The 22,783-nt window shown below is 42.9% G+C and overlaps 1 protein-coding gene across 4 annotated transcripts in view; it reads right to left on the reverse strand.

Annotated features, from left to right (window-relative positions):
* Positions 1-22,783, reverse strand: part of LOC139280891 (UPF0606 protein KIAA1549) — a 376,973-nt gene that overhangs the window by 86,484 nt on the left and 267,706 nt on the right. For all 4 annotated transcript variants that reach the window (XR_011596786.1, XM_070900682.1, XM_070900681.1 and 1 more), the window contains exons 9-10: positions 17,494-17,671; positions 11,377-11,561 (exon numbers count right to left, since the gene is read on the reverse strand). Coding sequence is in view for 3 of the 4 variants with exons in the window: in XM_070900682.1 (XP_070756783.1) it covers positions 11,377-11,561; positions 17,494-17,671 (363 nt within the window). In the remaining variant the exon portion in view is untranslated. The remainder of the gene's footprint in view (positions 1-11,376; positions 11,562-17,493; positions 17,672-22,783) is intronic.

The following is a 22,783-nucleotide window of genomic DNA, read 5'->3' on the forward strand; positions in this document are numbered from 1 at the left end:
TTATATACAGTGGTCCCAAGGGATGCTGGGATCCCTTGGGACTTCAGGGGATGCGCTCCCTGGTGACGGAACATGGGAGTGCATGCTTTACAGATACACTACAGTTGTGGGTTCAAGTCCCACTCCAGGGACTTGAGCACATAAATCTAGGCTGACACCCCAGTGCAGTGCTGAGGGAGCACTGCACTCTGCACTTTTGGAGGTTCTGGCTTTTGGATGAGAGGTTAAACAGAGGCCCCGTCTGCTCTCTCAAGTGGGCGTAAAAGATCCCATGGCACTCTTCGAGGAGGAGCAGAGGAGTTATCCTATTGTCCTGGACAATATTTATCCCTCAATCAACATAACAAAAAAACCCAGATTATCTGGACATTATCACATTGCTGTTTGTGGGAGCTTGCTTGTGCGCAAATTGGCTGCCGCATTTCCAACATTACAACAGTGACTACACTCTAAAAGTACATTGGATGCCAAGCGCGTTGAGACGTCCAGTGATTGTGAAAGGCGCTATATTAATCCAAGTCTGTCTTTCTTTTGGCTCAGTACAACACCAGGTTGGGCCTTTACCCAGTGGGCTAACAGGAGAGCTACACCTCCTTTCTAAATGCTAATGAAGCTTTGCACATCAAATGCAACATTAACTATAAAACACAGTATAAAATATTTTCAGCACAACCTTTCGAATTTAAATATTTAAAAATTCTTCTACCAATCAACAAGCATCTATTTTACAAACTATTCTGAACAAGCACCTTCTTTCTGAAACTGGGCTGAACAGTACACAGGGGAGTACTTGTACTTAATTTTAAGTACTGCACTGCTCAAATAGGAGTTTGGTGTGTCCAAGTGCAGAGGCATCAGTTATGTCAGCAGATGTTCCATATAAATGAAGCAGTGCATCATATCTATATCAATATTGAAAGAAAATAGACTGTAGGCACAATTCTTCCCCTCCCTCCACTGCACATCTCATGCTAGATATTACGGTGAGCCACTAATTTCTTATAAAAAGTGAAACAACCCCACCTTAATTGTATCAGTTCAATTATTTGCTCGCCATTTATCATTAGTTTCATTTTTTTTAAATTAGGAAATCTGCTTTTCACTGAAGCAAAGTGCAATCTTGTAGATAAAGTCACGACTGTTGTGCCATTGACAGTCAGTCAAAGACTCAGCGATTTTCTTTCCACTATGTCCTATAACTGTTGTTTACTGTTCGGGATGTTTTCGTGTCTCTCGGATTCAGATAATCATACAAAATTGCTGGTGAATAGCAGAATCATCACTTCACTGTAAGCTTTCAGTCCTAGACATCATGGGGTAGAAATTCGACTGTTTAGCGGCACCAGTTAGCACCAGAGAGACGCTGAGGAGCCGTTAAAACACCTCTTGCCCAAACATCGCGCTGTCAGCGCCTGCCGCAAACTTCAGTGAAGGTTTAGCAGCAGTACTGACAGATTGCGCTACGCTTGCTAGCCGCCCACGCGGTGACGTCACTGTGTGCAACACCGACGTAGCCCCGTGTTTGCTAAATTCACTCTTTTACCTGCCGTAGCGCCTGGCACTGAGACCGACAGGGGAAAGCAGCCGGTACATCGACGACCTCGGAGCGGTATCGTCCGTCAGCAAGGTAAATGCTGAAATTTAAGTTTTTAAACTTCTATTTATCTGTTGCAGCAGTGGGGAAGTGTGAGTGTAGCTCTTTGAAATTTTCATCAAGATTTTTTGTTCACCTTCAAAAAATTGAGTAGGCCCTCTGCGCTATCGCAAAGTAGCACCCCAAGAGTATTATGGAACGCTTCTCTAAACCCTCCACTCTCCTCTTGGGGCGATACAACTGAATATCGCACTCTGAGGCAGTAGACACCTCCCAGCGCTAAAGGTAGTGCGGGCGGTACCGAATTTCGGCCCCTATTAATTTTAGTTTTCATTGCTGGAGCTCAAGTTTAATCTTAGTCATTGAACATATTTAGTTTTCGTCTCGTCTTCAGTGCTCAAACTTCAGTTACAGATTAATCTTGGAACAACTCGTCGTCACAATTTTAGTTTTTTCTTACCATATTGTGTATTCTGAACCCCCTGCAACAAATAGTACATTTCAAAAAATGTCATAATTGATGTCTTTTCACAAAACTCGTAGGGCTATGAGAAATTATAAACTGTAGCTCCTGTGCAGTACTGAGTACTGCACCATCAGAAGCGCCGTCTTTCGGATGAGATGTTAAACCCTCTCAGGTGTATGTAAACGATCCCGCATTATTCGAAGAAGAGCAGGGAAGTTTCTCCCTCAGTGTCCAGGCCAACATTTATCCCTCAACCAACATCAATAAATCGGCTAAGGATCTGCTGCAATTATTGACGCACTCATAGGGACCCACTGCTATTAACGACATACTCCTGGGGACCGACTGCAATTATTGACATACTCATAGGGACCCCGCAATTATTGACACATTCATGGGGACCCCCTGCAATTATTACACTCATAGGAAACCCCTCAATTATTGACATACTCTTGGGGACCTCCAGTAATTACTGACATACTCCTGGGGACCCCCTGCAATTATTGATAGACTTATGGGGACTCCCTGCAATTATTGACATACTCCTGGGGACCTCTGCAATTATTGACATACCCCTGGGGACCTCTGCAATTATTGACATACCCCTGGGGACATCCAGCAATTATTGACATACTCCTAGGGACCCCCTGCAATTAGTGAGACACTCATGGGGACCCCCGCAATTATTGACATATTCCTGGGGACCTCCGGCAATTATTGACATACTCCTGGGGACCCCCTGCAATTATTGACACACTCCTGGGGACCCCCTGCAATTATTGACACACTCATGGGGACCTCCAGCAATTACTGACATACTTCTGGGGACCTCCTACCATTACTGACATACTCCTGGGGACCCCCTGCAATTATTGACATACTCCTGGGGACCCACACAATTGTTGACATACTCCTGGGGACCTCCAGCAATAATTGACACACTCCTGATGTACACCTTAAATACTGACACATTCGTGGGGACTTCTGCAACTACCAACACACTCCTGGGGACCTCCTACAATTATTGATACACTCACGGGGAACTTTTGCAATTATTGACACACTTATGAGGACAACCTGCAATTACTTATGCATTCTCACAGCATCCATAAATACAGATTAACTCCCAGGGACAGCCTGCCCTAACTTCCAAAAAACAGTGCCAGCTACCCAAAGAAAAATTGTGCTGTCACGGCAGGAAACATTTATTATTACACAGTAACATAAATAACATGCTAGTAAGCCAACAAATACAGAAACCCAATGACATATGGACAGAACTCTAATGACCTTGCGAACCTCAGTTTGAAAGCAGTGCACTTTGCGGTGGAATCAAACAAAGGATTACACCTGAGGAAAGATGTCAAGGCGTTGGAGGGGGTTCAGAGGAGATTTACCAGAATGGTACCAGGGATGAGGGACCTCAGTTATGAGAGAGACTAGAGAAGCTAGGGTTTTCTCTTTACAACAGAGAAGGTTAAGGGGAGATTTGGTATAGATATTCAAAATTATGAAGGCTTCTGATATAGTAAATAAGGAGAAAATGTTTCAGCTGGCAAGATAGTCAGTAACCGGGGACACAGATTTAAGAAAATTGGCAAAAGGAGCAGAGAGATGAGATGAGGAAATTTTTTTTATGGTGATGGAGCAGATTCAATAGAAACTTTCAAAAGGGAATTGGATATATACTTGAAAAGAAAAGGAAAACTTTAAAAGTGTTATGGGGAAAGTGCAGCGCGGTGGAACTAATTGGATAGCTCTTTCAAAGAGCCAAATGGCCTCGTTCTGTATTACAAGATTCTATGGAAGTGCTTGTATCAAGCATGCAGAAGTCTCGACAGGCATTCTCTAAGCTGAAACTCTGCATGTAGAAAATAATAAATCACAATGCACAATGAAATCACTATGAAAAACACTGAGTTAGGAACTGTCGACATTGAATCAAAAGAGATTACATTACCATGTACAATGGGCTTCTTATCCTAGTGGCTGTACATTTTAGTTTCATCTCCTGTTGAAAATGTAACCCTCCATATTAACAGAAGGGAGTTCCTATAACTGAAAACTTTTCAGCAGATCTTTTGCATTTAGCTCTTGCTGGACAGACACCAGCATTACATACTATTAAAGGCAAGTAAAGATATGAGGTTAAATGCTCTTATGATTCTAGAAACATAGAAAATAGGTGCAGGAGTAGGCCATTCGGCCCTTCGAGCCTGCACCGCCATTCAATGAGTTCATGGCTGAACATGCAACTTCAGTACCCCATTCCTGCTTTCTCACCATACCCCTTGATCCCCCTAGTAGTAAGGACTACATCTAACTCCTTCTTGAATATATTTAGTGAATTGGCCTCAACAACTTTCTGTGGTAGAGAATTCCACAGGTTCGCCACTCTCTGGGTAAAGAAATTCCTCCTCAACTCGGTCCTAAATGGCTTACCCCTTATCCTTAGACTGTGTCCCCTGGTTCTGGACTTCCCCAACATTGGGAACATTCTTCCTGCATCTAACCTGTCTAACCCCGTCAGAATTTTAAACGTTTCTATGAGGTCCCCTCTCATTCTTCTGAACTCCAGTGAATACAAGCCCAGTTGATCCAGTCTTTCTTGATAGGTCAGTCCCGCCATCCCGGGAATCAGTCTGGTGAACCTTCACTGCACTCCCTCAATAGCAAGAATGTCCTTCCTCAGGTTAGGAGACCAAAACTGTACACAATACTCCAGGTGTGGCCTCACCTGTACAACTGTAGCAACACCTCCCTGCCCCTGTACTCAAATCCCCTCGCTATGAAGGCCAACATGCCATTTGCTTTCTTAATCGTCTGCTGTACCTGCATGCCAACCTTCAATGACTGATGTACCATGACACCCAGGTCTCTTTGCACCTCCCCTTTTCCTAATCTGTCACCATTCAGATAATAGTCTGTCTCTCTGTTTTTACCACCAAAGTGGATAACCTCACATTTATCCACATTATACTTCATCTGCCATGCATTTGCCCACTCACCTAACCTATCCAAGTCGCCCTGCAGCCTCATAGAATCCTCCCCGCAGCTCACACTGCCACCCAACTTAGTGTCATCCGCAAATTTGGAGATACAACATTTAATCCCCTCGTCTAAATCATTAATGTACAGTGTAAACAGCTGGGGCCCCAGCACAGAACCTTGCGGTACCCCACTAGTCACTGCCTGCCATTCTGAAAAGTCCCCATTTACTCCTACTCTTTGCTTCCTGTCTGACAACCAGTTCTCAATCCATGTCAGCACACTACCCCCAATCCCATGTGCTTTAACTTTGCACATTAATCTCTTCTGGAAAAATCCTATTAGAATACACCAATGTGATCTATGACTATTGGTTCATTACTGACAGTGCACCTGGGAAAGGTGAATGATTTTGAGACATGCACCATTTAAACAAATTTCATGGTTTTGAGACCAAAATATTATCAGGGTGATCAGCAGACTGTCACTCATCCTGTGTTTGCACAGCTACAGGGGTTTAGAAAAGGAATCATGAGACAGGACAACATGGATCTCGATCCCCTGATATTGTGTACGGTTTTCAGTACTGAAACATGGTTGGTTGGGGAAGGAGGAAGTCTTGTCTTAGAGTGACTACAAAAAAGTACAACAGATTTGGTAAGTAGGATTGAACATCGAACTATGAAAATAGAGTAAGGATATTAGGAATGCTTACATTATTAGATAAAGACAACTTAAGAGGTGATCTTACAAAAGCATTTAAGATATTCAACAGAATAGATAAATTGAATCTAAGAATTATGCTCAATATTAACACGAGCTCCTGAAGAGGACAGAGGTTTAAACTTCAGTAAGATTGAATTAATACAAATTTAAGATAAAAGTTCTTCATGAAGAACATGGTAAACATATGGACTAACTGACCTAGGGAGGTTGTGGAAGTGAAGTACAGGGTATGTTATAAGTGTTAAGAGGGATATGGATGAATGTTTTGTCAGACATGGCTATTAAAAGATATCAGAAGTAAAGTGGGGTAACAAGTATGTGGCCTTTGAGTCAAAGTCTTCGCCTAATGGAGATCTAGTTGTAGGTTCTTAAAGAAATTGGGATAAATGAGAGGGGAATGGGAGTTTAATGATGCCTAGTGATGCATCACGGGTAACTTCCTCCTGGAGCTTACAAAATCAAAATACTGCGGATGCTAGAAATCAGAAATAAAAACAGAAAATGCTTCAAACACCCAGGAGGTCAGGAAGCATCTGTGGAGAGAGAAACAGTTAACGTTCGAGGTCGATGACCTTCCTCCTGAAGCTTGCTTCGTTTCCTCAGGAGTCAGGGTGGAATTTCCCTGGAATTGAAATTGGTCAAATGTTTCTTTCTGCCTCCCCAGGAGTTAGAATTACTAGCGGCACGGGAGGGCTGTACACGAGGCAGCAATGTCTAATGAATAGAATGGGCCGGATGGACTTTCCTTACAATCCTGTCTGTATGATGTTGGATAAATTAGTCAGCGTTAACGACCAGTTTAACCTGGTTGCCCTGATGTGTGACTTTGAGGTCCACAGTGACAGTACAAAAATCTGAAAGCCTTTTAATTAATATAAGTGTGTGTGATGGAGCCTCTGCTCCTGCACTGCTTTTGACAAGCTTAGATTAGTTCAAATAAAATAAGTCACTGATGGTAGGATAACATATTCCTGTTTATTCATTTTACATTTTGAAGTATTTTTAGAGCAATTCATTTTAAATGTGTCTCCCACTAATAGCACTGTGACCTCATTCATTTTACTTGATTACTTACTTTACCATTCTTGGTGTTGCCAGACAGGATTGTGAAAAGATAATATTTATCTATCCTGACAAGACAGAACAGATTGCTAGTCCAATGTCAGGGCTAGGGCAGCACTAGAGCACGCTGTCTTCTCAGTACTGAAGAACCATGGGACCAGACACAATTCATCTTCCCTTTCATTTTAGGAAGCTTTTCACAAAGGGAAGGCTCATTCAGCACAGATCTGTCAATATTATTATTCACCGCATTCTGAGGTTCAACCAGAATCTTTTAAAACATGAAGGGCCATCAATCTACATATTATATTATACATACATATATTATATCAAAGCTTAGGGTATGAGCCAGCACCAAAAATACAGGTACCTCCTGCATTCATCCTCTACAGGTACAATGGCTATTCTTCAATTTCTTCGCAGGTGTCTCCCAAAGCAAGCACTCTACTCGAAACTTCTTCGCGGCAAATGAGCCAAAGGTGGACAGAGGAAACTTTTCAAGGCTACCCTCAAAGCCTCTTTGATGAAGTGCAACATCCCCACTGACACCTGGGAGTCCCTGGCCAAAGACCGCCCTAAGTGGAGGAAGTGCATCCGAGAGGGCACTGAGCACCTCGAATCTCATTAACGAGAGCGTGCAGAAAACAGGCGCAGGCAGCGGAAAGCGTGCGGCAAACCAGTCCCACCCACCCTTTCCCTCAATGACTATCTGTCCCACCTATGACAGGGACTGCGGTTCTCGTATTGGATTGTTCAGTCACCTAAGAACTCATTTTTAGAGTGGAAGCAAGTCTTCCTCGACTCAGAGGGTCTGCCTATGATGATGATGAGTAGGTGTCCCTCCAAGTGGCAAGGTGACACAGTATGCATCAATCTCTCTCCCCCCACTTGACCTCCTGCAAACAATGTCCATGCTTACAGTGGCTCAAAGTTTTCCCAAAGTGATCAAGGCACCAAAGCTGGTGTTTCAGAGTACCAAACATTGCCTACAATTGCTTCTCTTCTTGTACCTCTGCTCTACTGAGACTGTGGTCTGTGTTTGGGGCATGAGGCCATAATCATGATTCCTCTTCAAATCCAATCTCACACTTAGTTGTTCCATGCAAACTTTAAACTGTGTCTCTCAAATCCTGTGCTGTAATAGGGATTTGTTAGATCTTGTGAAGGAAACAGAACTGAAAAAATTGAAACATAATTAGCACATTTATACAGAACATAACTATTATACTCGGGAATTCACAATAAAAAAAGGAGTTGCCCTTATGGCTTCATTGCTGGAGATGTTATATATCGAGTCATACGAGAGTGCCCCAGATTCCATTCTTGGTCTGCGATGGGTCAGTAGATCTCAGTTTAACAATTGATTTCAGCGCTTGAGCTGAGCGGGGGCAGGGAAATAACGTTTAAAACATCAGTGTAGTGCTCCTGATCTCTATCTAGTGCCTCCTGTTGGAAGGTCAGTGAACGTCAGTTGAGGACAAGATCAGGAATGGGTTGATACCAATGTTCCCTTTAAGCTGCGCAGCCCTCGGGACCTCCCAGGCAGCCAGCTCGTGGGATTTTCAATGCAGAAAAAACGAGCTTGTGAGGTATTTTGAATTGGCTGCACAAGCCTTTAAAGGGGCCATGTACCCCCAACTTTGGTTGATACAATCCCCCTCCCCCCGCACAAAAAGAAAAAAAGACTTGCATTTATAGAGCACCTTTCATGACCACCGGACGTCTCAAAGCGATTTACAGCCAATTAAGTACTTTTGGAATGTAATCACTGTTGTAATGTGGGAAACACGGCAGCCAATGTGCACACAGCAAGCTCCCACAAACAGCAGTGTGATAATGACCAGTTAATTTGTTTTTGTTATTGAGGGATAATTATTGGCCAGGACACCGGGGATAACTACCCTGTTGTTCTTCGAAATAGTGCCATGAGATATTTTAACTCCACCTGAGAGCAGAAGAGGCCTCGGTTTAACTTCTCATCCAACAGTGCAGCACTCCCTCAGCATTGCATTAGAGTGTCAGCCTAGATTTATGTCAAGTCCCTGGAATGGGACTTGAACCCACAACCTTCTGACTCAGCGGGGAGTGTGCTACCCACAGAACCACAGCTGATTCAATCACTTGCATTTATATAGTGCCTTTAACATAGTAAAATGTCGCAAAGCACTTCACAGGAGCGTTACAAAACAATATTTGACATTGAGCCACATAAGGAGATATTAGGGCAGATGACTAAAAGCTTGGTTAAAGAGGTAGGCTTTAAGGAACATCTTAAAGGAGTGAGAAGTACAGTGCCAGAGAGGTTTAGGCAGGGAATTCCAGAGCTTAGGGCCTTAGCATCTGAAGGCACGGCCACCAATGATGGAGCAATTAAAATCAAGGATGTTCAAGAGGCCAGAATTAGAGGAGCACAAATATCTCAGAGGGTTGTGGGGCTTGAGGAAATTAGAGAGATAAGGAGGGGGTGAGGCCATGGAGGGATTTTGAAAACAAGGATGAGAATTTTAAAATCGAGACGTTGCTTAACTGGGACTTAATCAATCAATCAATGATGTAAGCTCACGCATGAAAAGTGGCCACTTGGACACTAAATCTCCCCAAAAAATAAAATCTTCATAACTGAGTTTGCCATTTTATCAGCCTGACATTCCTGGGACATCAAACTTTGCAAAAGTAACCTTACCAATCAACAGGACATGAGTACATCGTCATCCAGTTACAGGAGGGAAGGATATTCTGTGTTCACTAGACACACTAGAGTCCTTACTGTGGAATAAGAACCTTGGATGTCAGCTAAGCAGTTACATGGAATGGGTGAGCATGTGTGTGTCCACTACACAGAAAGATGCAGCAAGTTTCCTTCAATCAACGCTATACTGATTAGGGATACACTAATACTATAATTTCAAACTGTGAAAAAGACTTAGAAACCTGCCCATCATTACCTCTGTGGGAGGGAAAGAGGTTAGCAGGATCTCTTTGGGGGTCAAGTTGGCTTCAAGATGACACTGCTGATGATAGGTGGAAACAGAGTCAATTCTCAGTAATCCAATACCCAAGGTGGTTAATTGACACTATTTATTGATCAAGCACTTTCAGGGGTAGGTCGGCTCATTACTGGGAGGTTGGGTTCTTCTGACTTGACTCCAGATAACTTGCAATCTAATGCCCTAATGGGTGGAGTGGTTGTGGCTGAATAAGCAGCAGAAAGCTTACCGATGCCGTGTGTGGTTTCAGCGGGTTAAATTCCAGTAACATCTCTATGCACCCTTAAGATCCCCAAGTCTGCTCTTTTGACAACCTGTATTTAAGCTCTCTGGGCTTGGGATAGGGTGCAGTCCCCTACGGGGAGAATGTGTGCACTCAACACAAGACAAATGGAAACTAATTATGGGAATTGCTTTGTGGTTTGATTCGAAGGCGAATATATGTTGCGATGGATTCTGTGCCTGTCAGACACCCAGCCGACCAAAAGAAAATTCTAAACCACAACACTTGATCTACAATTGCCGCTCTAACAGCTCAAATCAACAACATTACTTCTCAGCCCAATGCCTCCTCTCAAACAGATAGAACTCCTCACTTTTAAAACCCTCTGACTGGCCCACTGCTCAATTAAATTGGAAACACGAGCTCTTGAGCTCTTTCACAGAAGATCCTTTTTATTATTGATCACTGGCACAGTCTAAGAGTTGCCGAGTAACAGGATACACTGCCACTAGAACAGAGGGCTGCTTCTCCTTGTGAGCATTTAAATTGTGCACTTGATATTTGAGGCAAATAGTGTTCGCCAATGGTAAGGAAACAAACCATTTGGAAAAACTGTCAGTCAATTGACTGTATGAAAAACAGCTGCATTTTCCATCAGCGTTAACCTTTACTTCCAACCAGTTTCATTCTTTATTGTCCCCCTCCTCCATTGCGCAAATCACATCACCAAAGTTCAACATTTCCCAAAAGTATAGCATGGGGTATCTATGTTTGAAAGCATTCATTTCAGCTTAACATTCCGAGGCCACAGCAGGTCACTGCATCACTTGATAAGGCAAGTATTTCTGGGTAGTTTCTTCCACCACCTCTTGTATACTCCTGAACAGGATACAAGTAAGTTCATTGCTTGACGGTCCCGCTCACTTCTAAACTCCGGCTTCTCTTTCTCATCTTAATTTCATTGGAATGCAGTTCTGTTGCTTGGTTGGATGAGCCAAGATGAGCAGAGTAGCCTCTCTGAACTTCCTTCTCTTGTTCCAGTCTAGGTCCAAATTCACTGCCCTCCTTACATCCCCGCTGTGATTAAATTACCACACCATCTCTTACTCAAATTCATTACTCATCAGAAGTGTAGAATTCCTCATTTCCCTCAGTCTTTCCTTATCCTTGCAATCCTAAAGTAGGGGTCACCTGATCACTACATTCTTATTTACAGCACCTTCTCAAAATCTTTACAACCTTGCTGGTGTCCTGCACTATGGGCCTTGGCCATGCACATGGAATTCTCAATTTTAAAAACTGTTTCCAACTTCGATTCAGAGTTCCTTACTTTTTGCCGCTGCTGAATATTGCTCATAGTGTCCGGCTGAAATTCCAGCTTGTCTGTTCGGCAGAACTTCCAGTACAGGATCACGATGATGACAACGACCACAATCACTGGCACCAGCACTGCCACGATGATCCACAGGTTCTTATTTTCATCTGTTGGGGACGAGGTGGCAACACTCTCTACCGCTACAAAATAAAAACCACAAACAAATCATGGTATCCGAGTGAGACAGAGAATCAAGGCATCACCTCTATTTCACAAGTATCTATCCGAGAAAGTCTGTGAATTCTCCGTTAAAACTCACACGGATAAGAATTGTGACATTTTCAGTCTCACCTCCAGTGCAAGTACAATTGATTGGCACCAACTAGTAAATGTACTATTCATACCAACACCACTACACAGGAACAGCTGGCTGCTGTAGGGTTTATGGAATTAGAGTGGCCTTCTTCCTCCTTACCCACCTCGTGACATACACAGGACTTAACTGGTAGGCAAGATTGATGTTTCCAACACATCGCATGGCCTAAACTAGGATCTGTGCTGCCAGGAGCTCGCGGTAACGTACTTCAAAAAGCACGGCAGGAGGCTGTGCCCTTACTTGCAAGACTGCCTCAATTTGCCAATCGAACTCAGTGTGGCTGGAAGATGGCAGCTGTGGGAAATAGATAAATGTCACACCCTGCAGCTGTGGCACTATTTCCAATGTTAATAATAAAAATATTTGAGGCTGAGATAAATTGTTGGGGCAGCAGAGTGGGAGGTTTATTCTGCAAACTGTGCTATACCTGACCCAAGAGTGCTTGGTGCTGACACAGGGTGTTGTGTTCCAGTTCTCTGGCATCAACATCCTTCAGAAAATTATGCATCCAAAAGATTCACAGAAAGTAAAACATAATTATTCATTAGCTTGTTGTGGGGTGCGGGGAGGGTAGAGAGAAATGACTCGTTGCTGGAAAACATTTGTTGTGAGCATTCCAACAACACCTTTAGCTTAAAGCGATTTCGGCCAAAATTACAGCCAACTTAAGTGTCAGCACGGTTCGAAGGTAGGTCTCACACCTATCAGATAGAAAGTCTAAGCCGCACTACAGGACATAATCCAAGTTGACACTTCAGTAAAGCGTTAAGGGATTCCCTGCACTGTTAGACGTTGTTGTCTTCCTGATTTTTTTTCAGATAAACCGAAGCACTTGTGCAGGTGATGTAAAATATCCTGTGGCACGATTTGAAGATGCAGTAGGGAGTTTTCCCGGTGTCCTGGCCAACATTTTTCCTGTGCCCAACACCACCAAAAAAAAGACGATTCATCTTGTCGGCTGTTTGTTGGACCTTGCTGTGTTGCAAATAGGCTGCTGCAGTTGTCTACACAACAGTGACTGCCATTCAAAAGTAATCCATTGATTATAAAGCGCATTGGGATGTCCTGAGGATGTGATAAGGTGCTATATAAATGCAAAGCCTTCCTTTTAGCATTGACTAATGGTTCACAGGTTCAGAAAGAAAAAACCATACTAACAAATACACTTACAGCATGGAAATCCTGCGGGGGTCCCTTTGACTGCAGATTTATGTACATCTGCAATCAGTTACTCGAAAAGGAGCTATCATTGCAGAATAGCATTCTTTTGTGCTGGACTATTCGACGATTCTAAGATTTGTGTCCCGTTCCCTCCCCTCCCCCACCAAAGTTACAGCCTTATACAATTGTAAGCACTCTCACCTCCAAAACAAAAGTATGTGGGTTCAACCACCCCCCCATTATGGGATATGAGCAAATAGATGAATTAATGGCGCAGATAGAAATGAATAGGTTTGATCTAAATAGTCATTATGGAGACGTGGTTGCAACGTGGCCAAAGTTGGGAACTAAATATTCCAAACTTTTAGAAGAGATAGGCAAAACGGAAGAGGAGGAGGGGGAGCCTTGATAATAAAGGATGGGATAAAGACAGTAGAGAGAAAGGATCTTATCTCTGAAAATCAAGAAGTAGAATGAGTTTAGGTAAGAACATAAGAAGATTAGAAATTGGAGTTGGAGTCGGCCATCTGGCCCCTTGAGCCTGCTCCGCCATTCAATGAGATCACAGTTGATCTGGCTAAGAAACAGCAAGGGGAAGAAAACATTGGTGGGAGTTGTTTATAGGCCCCGAACAGTAGTTGTAACGTAGGGCAGAGTATAAATCAGGAAATTAGAAATGCATGTAATAAGGTTAATATGGTAATCATGGGGGACTTTAATCTACATATAGACTGGGCAACCCAAATTTGCAGTAATAAAGTAGAGGACGAATTCATGGAACAAGATAGTTTTCTACATCAGCATGTTGAGAAACCAACTAGGGAACAGGCTATTTTAGATCTAGCATTGTGCAATGAGAAAAGGTTAATTAATAAGTTTGTAGTAAAGGGGGCCTTCAGGGAAGAGTGACCATAATATGATAGAATTTTATATTGAGTTTGAAAATGATTTAGTTGAATCTGAAACTAGGGTCTTAAATCAACTGAATTGGATAAGGTAGATTGGGAAACTATATTAAAAGGTATGACGGTAGACAAGCAAGGGCTAGCATTTAAATAATTAATACATAATTTACAACAAATATACATTCCTTTAAGGCACAAAAACCCCCCAGGAAAATTGGTCCAACCGACGCTAACAAGAGAAGTTAAAGATAGTATTAGATCAAAAGAAGAGGCTTATAATGTTGCCAAAAAGAATAATAAGCCTGAGAATTGAGAGGATTTTAGAATTCAGCAAAGGAGGACCAAGAAATTGATAAAGAAAGGGAAAATAGAATGAGAGTAAACTAGCAAGACACATAAAAACAGACAATAAAAGCTTCTATAGGTATGTAAAAAGGAAAAGATTAGCGAAAGTAAATGTGGGTCCCTTATAGGCTGAGACAGGAGAAATTATAATGAGGAATAAGGAAATGGCAGAGAAATTAAACAAATACTGTGTGTCTGTCTTCATGGATGAAGACGCAAAAAACTTCCTGGAAATAGTGAAGAACCAAGGGCCTAGCGAGAATGAGGAACTGAAAGAAATTAGTATCAGTAAAAAAAAGTACTGGAGAAATTAATGGGACTGAAAGCCGATAAACCCCCTGGACCCGATGGCCTACATCCCAGGGTGTTGAAAGATGTGGCTATAGAGATATTGGATGTATTGGTTGCCATCTTCCAAAATTCCATAGATTCTAGAACGGTTCCCGCGGATTGTAAGGTAGCAAATGCAACCCCACTATTTAAGAAAGGAGAGAGAAAATGGGGAACGACAGACTAGTTAGCCTGACATCAGCAGTAGGGAATATGCTAGAATCCATTATTAAGGACGTGGTAGCAGGGCACTTAGAAAATAAAATTGGGCAGAGTCAACACAGATTTATGAAAGGGAAATCATAATTGACAAATCTGTTAAGAGTTTTTTGAGGTTATAACTAGTAGAATAGATAAGGGGGAACCAGCGGATGTGATGTATTTGGATTTTCAGAAGGTGCCACGCAAGAGGTTATTATACAAAAATAGGGCTCATGGGATTTGGGGTAATATACCGAGCATGGATTCAGGATTGGTTAACGGACAGAAAACAGAGAGTCGGAATAAACAGGTCATTTTCGGGTTGGCAGGCTATAACTAGTTGGGTACCACAAGGATCGGTGCTTACGCCTCAGTTAGTCACAATCTATATCAATGATTTGGACAAGGGGATCAAATGTAATATATCCAAGTTTGTTGATGATACAAAGCTAGGTGGGAATGTAAGTTGTGAGGAGGATGCAAAGAGGCTTCAAGGGGATATAGACAGGCTAAGTGAGTGGGCAAGAACATGCAAATGGGATATAATGTGGAGAAATATAAAGTTATCCACTTTGGTAGGAAAAATAGAAAAACAGAGTATTTTTTAAAATGGTAAAAGATTGGGAAATGTTGGTGTTCAAGAGGGACCTGGGTGCCCTTGTACACAAATCACTGAAAGTTAACATGCAGGTACAGCAAGCAATTAAGAAAACAAACTTTATGTTGGCCTTTATTACAAGAGGATTTCAGTATAAAAGAGTAAAGACATTTTACTGCAATTATCTGGGGCCTTGTTGAGACCACACCTGGAGTATTGGTCTCCTTACCCAAGGAAGGACATACTTGCCATACCAGACTGATTCCTGGGATGGGGGGATTGTCCTATGAGGGGAGATTGAATAGACTAGGCCTATATTGTCTAGAGTTTAGAAGAATGAGAGGTGATCTCATTGAAACATACAAAATTCTTACAGGGCTTGACAGGGTAGATGCAGGGAGGATGTTGCCTCTGGCTGGGGAGTCTAGAACCAGGGGTCAGACTCAGAATAAAGGGTTGGCTATTTAGGACCAAGCTGAGGGGAAATGTCTTCACTCAGAGGGTTGTGAATCTTTGGAATTCTCTACACCAGAGGGCTGTGGAAGCTCAGTCGTTGAGTTTCTTTAACCTAGGCTGACATTTCAATGCAATACTAAGGGAGTACAGCATTGCTGGAAATGCTGCCTTTTCAAAAAGACAGTAAACTAAGGCCCCATCTACTTATTTGAAGAGCAGGGAGTTATCGGTGTCCTGGTCAATATTCCTGCTACAACCAAGATTATTAAAACTGGTCATGCATTTCATTTGCAGCCTGCAGGATCTTGCTGTGTGTCAAGTAGAACAGGGGAACCCATAAGAGTGTCTCAATATTTGCAGGTCTCAGGGAATGTGGCATTAGTTGCAAGGTGCCCTCAACAGAGAAACTGAATTACAGAAACAGTCAACAAGGACTGGGGCAGCCCGAGGCCCTGACGCCAGGCACTGGAGGCAGCTCGAGGTTGGGTTGCCTGCAAATAAAGAGAGCTTGAGGCTCAGTTCCGGACATTGTTTGGGTCCCTGCCATTGAGAACAGTGGCAATGGGAGCATCTGGCACGGATGCATGTGCAAGGCCATGTGCCCAACACTATGAAAGGCTAGGGCGCCATCCGTTTTAGCATGGACTTGAAATTTATAACACAGTTTAATGTGTTCTGGAGTTTTCAGAATTAGTGATAGAGCTGACTAATGACATCAGAGCTGACCAATGACATCAGAGCTGACCAATGACATCAGAGCTGACTAATGACAGTTCCCACAATAAGACTTTTAACTTACAATACAATAACACAACAGTTTTTAGAAACAGGGGGTCATTAGGCTTAACAAGCTTGTCTTATTCCAACTTACCCATATTCTCACCATTTAATCTCTCCTTTCTCCAAAGACACATTCAAATCCAAATCATACACTGCCCTGACTTGCACATATCGCCAGTCCTTCACTGCAGCTGGATTAATATCCTGGAATTCCCTACCTAACATCACTGTGGGAGCACCATCACCACTGCAGTGGTTCAAGGGGAAGATCAACACCACCTTCGCAGAGCAACTAGTGATGGGCAATAAATGTGGCCTTGCCAGCATCACGTACAACCCAATATTAAAAAAAGATCTCAAATCCATTTATATTGTCTGCTTGAACATAATTTACTGGTAATTGATGACCTTCTGGATGGTAAGATTCCACCTGATTTTCCTTCTTACTTGTTCTCTTTGCACATACCTCACCCCCACCCCCCCAATGTTCTCTCCTTTTGTGTTAACACACAGGTTTCTTGCTGGCGTACGGCTTCCTTCGGCCCTTGGGTAGCTTTCCATCATTGATGTGCGAGCCTCGACAGCGAGCGAGAGCAAAGGACAGTACAACTGAGCCTCACTTAACTCCCACACACACACAAACTGCTAGCAGAGGTGGCCCGGCAGAGATTAGCAGCGAAATCGCAACATATTTTTTTATCCCTAACTGAGGGATGCCAAGGCCATCTGTGGAAATCTTATCACCACCCAGACTGAGACCCACTAACTCAAAAAGACTAAGGGTCAAGCCTGGTCTGCATGGCTCAGATGATTGATCAAGGAGCCTGAAGTTTCTAATTTTTAAACTGAGTGTCATGATCTCTGAACCCGGCATAGGAATAATTTGCCTGGATCAGTGCATTCAATTCACTTCCTCACCTTCTACACAGCCAGTTCCCTATCCTTCAGGCATTCAGAAGATGAAGTAAAAGCAGACTTACGTTGTGCCAGTGCACCTTGTATACGATAGCCGAGAACAATTGCCGCTCTCTGTATATCCACCTTGTTGATGAGGTTGGCAGCTTCATTTGCACCGATGCGTTCCCCATTCTGCTTCTCCACAAAGTAAATCAGCTTAGCTGGGTTCCCATCACCAGTGATCTTTGTGATATTCACAACCTGCAAATCAACAGAAATTATGTGCAGTTTGCATAATAATCTTGATTTCAAACATGTGTGTTGCCAAAACGGAGTGGAACAGTATTCACTGGGACTTTCAACAGCTATAAGCTGGTTTGGCGGATAGCAACAAATGGAATGCATAGAGGACCAGGATCAAAGCAATGCACTGGTAGAGGAACGAGAGGCCCAGCAGTACACTGGGAGGAGAAAGGAGAGGACAAAAAGTACACTGGAGAGAGAGAAATGATAAGCCCCGCAGTACATGGGGATAAGAAAGACCCAGCAGTACTCCAGAGGAGTGGAACAAGTGGCCCAGCAGTACTCTGAGTGGCGGGGGGGAGGAACCAGAGGCCCAGCAGGGAGGTAGAAGAGGGGTAAGGGTACTGGTGGAGAAGAGACTCAGTAGTACATGGGTGTTTTTGCAGTTTACTGGGTCAATAAATGCTGCTCACTGGCAGAATGCACAGAACTGATCAGTACAAATGATGAAAAATGCAGTTAATAGGCATCATAATACTCAAGCAAGCTGCACTCTACTTTATTTGTCATAACATCTGGATGTTTCGATATATATCTATACACACAACTATTGGTCAGTCAATTACCTAGTACATTACTGGCTTTCTACCGTGTTATTCTACCATTACAATTAGTGCAAAACGCAATCACCATTCCACCGTAGAACTTATACCAGGGGCTCCTAGTGGCTCAGTCAATAAACTGACCCTCACACACACTGGAATATTCTGACAACACTTGATTATGTAGACTTAGACATGAAGAATGGCCACTCAGAAGAGTTAACTTGTGTAACTAACTGGACTGCATCCCTATAAGAACAGCACCTTTAGGAGAGGAGGGAAAAAGGAGAGAATATTAGAAGAAGAAAGGAAATTAAATTTGACACAGAGATTTGGGCCCTCCCCCTCCTATTGTATTTCCTCCTCCCCATCGCTGATAATATTTTGGTCACAAACATCGCAGAACTCAGGAACCAATTGTTAATTATTTTGTCCAACATTTCAGCATTTGAATTCTCTCATTCAGAGCAAAAGGTACTGATTGTCAAACGAGATACCAGCTAATACTGACTACATGAATACATATCTTAATAAACACTAGAGGCCCTACAAATATACAACAGAAATCTGTTATTTTGAATTTTTCCCCTCACTTGGAGAACTTCCAGTTCTGATTAACTTCAATCTGGTCAATAATCTCACAAGTAAAATATGAACTCTTGTCGCATTGAGGCAATTTTGTCTCAAGCTACGACCAGCACTTAAAGATGTAAATTCAATAAAATGTGGGAAACATTTTCTACAAAAATGGGATGATATTTCCTGACTTGTAATCTAATCAACAGACACAAGGCTGTACATGATAAATGTTATGACTAAAGGATCAAGCAAACTAATGTGGGGGATGCTGGCAGGCGCAAGGATTCAGCAACACAGAAAGAGCACATCAGAACCAGCTTCACATCAGTTCAGCATCTGCTTGTCCCAGCCTCATCTTATGGCTAAGCGAATTTAAAAGGCAGCTTTTCTCCTGTAAAGTTCAGTTGTAAAAGCTGAGTGAATTCCCTTTCATAAGCTCTCTCTCCAATATCGAGCAACAGAGGGATAGCAGTAGGAAAGGAGTTCCAGAGGGAGCACACTGTGCTGTTCCCTACTTCAGACTGATTTGATGATCAGAGTGCCAAGATGTGGTCCAAAATGAGGTTGGCGAATTCCCCCAATGACCAATGAGCTTTAAAGTCATGCTCATGACTTCTGAGCAGCTGCACGTAGGTGGGCTTTGTGCCCATTGCCTCACAATGTAAACAGGGCAGAATAGACTGCAGGGGAACCATCCCATAACATAAAAGATATAAGGAAACTTTGATGTGGACAAATCTCTAGGCTAAGATGTCCCTGAGCATATTAACACAACACTACTGGAAAAACATACCCAAAATAACTACTGACTTTACTGAATTCCTTTTAACTGAGCATTTTAATTTAGAAATCCAGCCCTCAGACTATCAAAAACAGATGGTACTTTTATGGGCCGTTTCCTGTTCTGCTGGACATGTCTGTAGATTTTCAGACTGTGAGCTGGAGGGGAGCCGAGTGATATTCACATTTACTGAGACATCATGAGTCATCGTGTGTGTGTAGTGAAGTTAAATATTCAGTTAGCTACTCTTGGTCCATGTCTACTGAGAACTGGCTAGTGACTATCAAAACTCTCGTCATGTAGGGTTTTACAGTTAGCAGCTCCCTGAGGTGAGGGCCAGTGTCTAATCCACTACACTACCCAGACCCCAAAAGGTTTTTTTAAGGAGATATTAGATTATAACTAATACCTACCAATGATTCTCAGGCAGAGGTTCAATGTCACAGTTTAAGATATCAACAGAAGAGCTTCAGAATTACTACTTTTTATACTGTTAAACTGTAACGCGAAGACCATCTGTTGCATTGTTTGAGATGTCAAGTCCTCATGATGGATGGGAACAAAGCTATCCAGTGATTCTTGCTGAAAAGTGCATGAGTTACTGTTAGATTATTTCCCCATGTTTAGTGCTATAGGCCAACTACAGTTTTATATAGAAAGTTGCTTCGGGAAGATTCATCAAAGATTCATGTGGGAGAATCTCTGTAACAAGTAATTCTGTCAGCTTGACACAGTTGGTTGCACTCTTGCCTCGGAGTCAAAAGTTCATGGGTTCAAGTTCCACTCTAAGACTTGAGCACATGTGGCAAGTGTAGTATTGAAGCAAATTAAGGTCAGAAATGCCGATCATATTAACCCGAGGCCCCTTATGTTTGCTTAGGTAGACATAAAAACTATTCAAAGAGCAGGCAGTGTTGTGGTGAACAGTTCTCCCTTAACCAATCCCTTCAAAACAGATTAACCGATTATTCATTAATTTGCTGGTTGTGGATCTTTGCTGTGGGCAAATTGGCTGTCGCATTTGCCCACATTACAGCAGTGACTACACTTCAAGAGTACTTAATTTGTTGTAAAGCAATTTGAGGCAACATATAAAAGCAAATTATTTACTTCTTTCGGTCCACTTTACAGAATATGTCTGAAGGTGTGTTGTTTCCTGCATCTAACAAAATTGATTAAAACCATGACATTTGAAAGGTTATTTTGCACTTTTAATTCATGATCCCACTGTTCTGTGGCTCTCTACTCAACCCTGCCAGAATTATTAATGGTTTCCACAACAAAAACTGCTCACCAATGGGCCAGTCGTATCTGCCAGTGGAGGAATTCCCCTTTGATCTCACATTTGTTTGGTGATGTTTGAGATGTTTGGTCTCACATTGACATGTTTTAATTTCTACAGAAGGGGTTGAGGAATATAAAATGAAGACCACATGGGAGTGAATTATTTCCAATCAGAAATACACCCTCCCCTTCAACAATCACTTCCCTAAAGGGTATTGCTTCCAAATGCCAACAATATGCATGTCCGGGTGCTGACTTATTTGTTGCAGCAGCAATATATTGTTCTACCAAAGCTACTCTTCCACCTCCATTTATACTTCCACACAATGCCATTCCCAAGAGATGCCAGGTAAAATGGAGCAGGAAAATCCAGCGACCATTTACAAAGTCCATGAAATTGGCAATTTACTATGAATGTGAATATTACATTGTGATTGGTGATCCAGGCCCATGTGATCCCAGGTTACGCATACGCTCCTGGAAGACATGGACTGCGTATTTAAGCCTCGGAGCTCAAGTCTACATTCCTCCGGGACCACCAGGTATTTTCTTTAAAAAATTTTGGTCGGAGGTGTCCGCCCACAGGAAGTCTCCATCCGCAATTTTCGGGCCATTGTTTCTCAGCTGGGCTTAAGCCTCAATGTCCTCGGGTTAGGGATCTGGAAAAAAATGAGTTGGTGCTCCCATACCTATCCAGTGACTCTTGCCAGGAAGTGTGCATGTGTTGCTATTGGGTGATGACTGGACCAGGTTCAATTGTGATGCCAGTCAGTGTCTCAAGCCACACAGTGAGAATGGCTGCTTCGGCAGGATACCAGGAGGTTGCTGGTGCCCAAGCAACAAGTCAATGAAAAGGGGAAGGGAGAAAACTGCTTCCTCCCCGCCACAGCGAATGTTAATAAATTAATCTAAGATCTGACTGCGGAGGAATAAAGGAGAGTGGCAGCGAGAGAGAGCTAATAACAGACACTAAAGCACCCAGAGTAGATAGAAACATAGAAAATAGGTGCAGGAGTAGGCCATTCGGCCCTTCGCGCCTGCACCACCATTCAATAAGATCAGGGATGATCATTCACCTTAGCACCCCTTTCCTGCTTTCTCTCCATACCCCTCGATCCCTTTAGCCGTAAGGGCCACATCTAACTCCCTCTTGAATATGTCCAATGAACTGGCATCAACAACTCTCTGCGGCAGGGAATTCCACAGGTTAACAACTCTCTGAGTGATAAAGCTTCTCCTGATCTCAGTCCTAAATGGCCTACCCCTTATCCTAAGATTGTGTCCCCTGGTTCTGGACTTCCCCAACATCGGGAACATTCTTCCCGTATCTAACCTGTCCCGTCCCGTCAGAATCTTATACGTTTCTGAGATCCCCTCTCATCCTTCTAAACTCCAGTTGATCCAGTCTCTCCTCATATGACAGTCCAGCCATCCCGGGAATCAGTCTGGTGAACCTTCGCTGCACTTCCTCAATAGCAAAAACGTCCTTCCTCAGATTAGGAGACCAAAACTGAACACAATATTCCAGGTGAGGCCTCACCAAGGCCCTGTACGATTGCAGTAAGACCTCCCTGCTCCTATACTCAAATCCCCTTGCTATGAAGGCCAACATACCATTTGCCTTCTTCACCGCCTGCTGTACCTGCATGCCAACTTTCAATGACTGATGAACCATGACACCCAGGTCTCGTTGCACCTCCCCTTTTCCTAATCTGCCGCCATTCAGATAATAGTCTGCCTTTGTGTTATTGCCTCCAAAGTGGATAACCTCACATTTATCCACATTATACTGCATCTGCCATGCATTTTCCCACTCACCTAACCTGTCCAAATCACCCTGCAGCCTCTTAGCATCCTCCTCACAGCTCACACCGCCACCTAGTT

This window comes from Pristiophorus japonicus, chromosome 15 (genome assembly GCF_044704955.1).
Source record: "Pristiophorus japonicus isolate sPriJap1 chromosome 15, sPriJap1.hap1, whole genome shotgun sequence".
NCBI classification, from domain to species: domain Eukaryota; kingdom Metazoa; phylum Chordata; class Chondrichthyes; family Pristiophoridae; genus Pristiophorus; species Pristiophorus japonicus.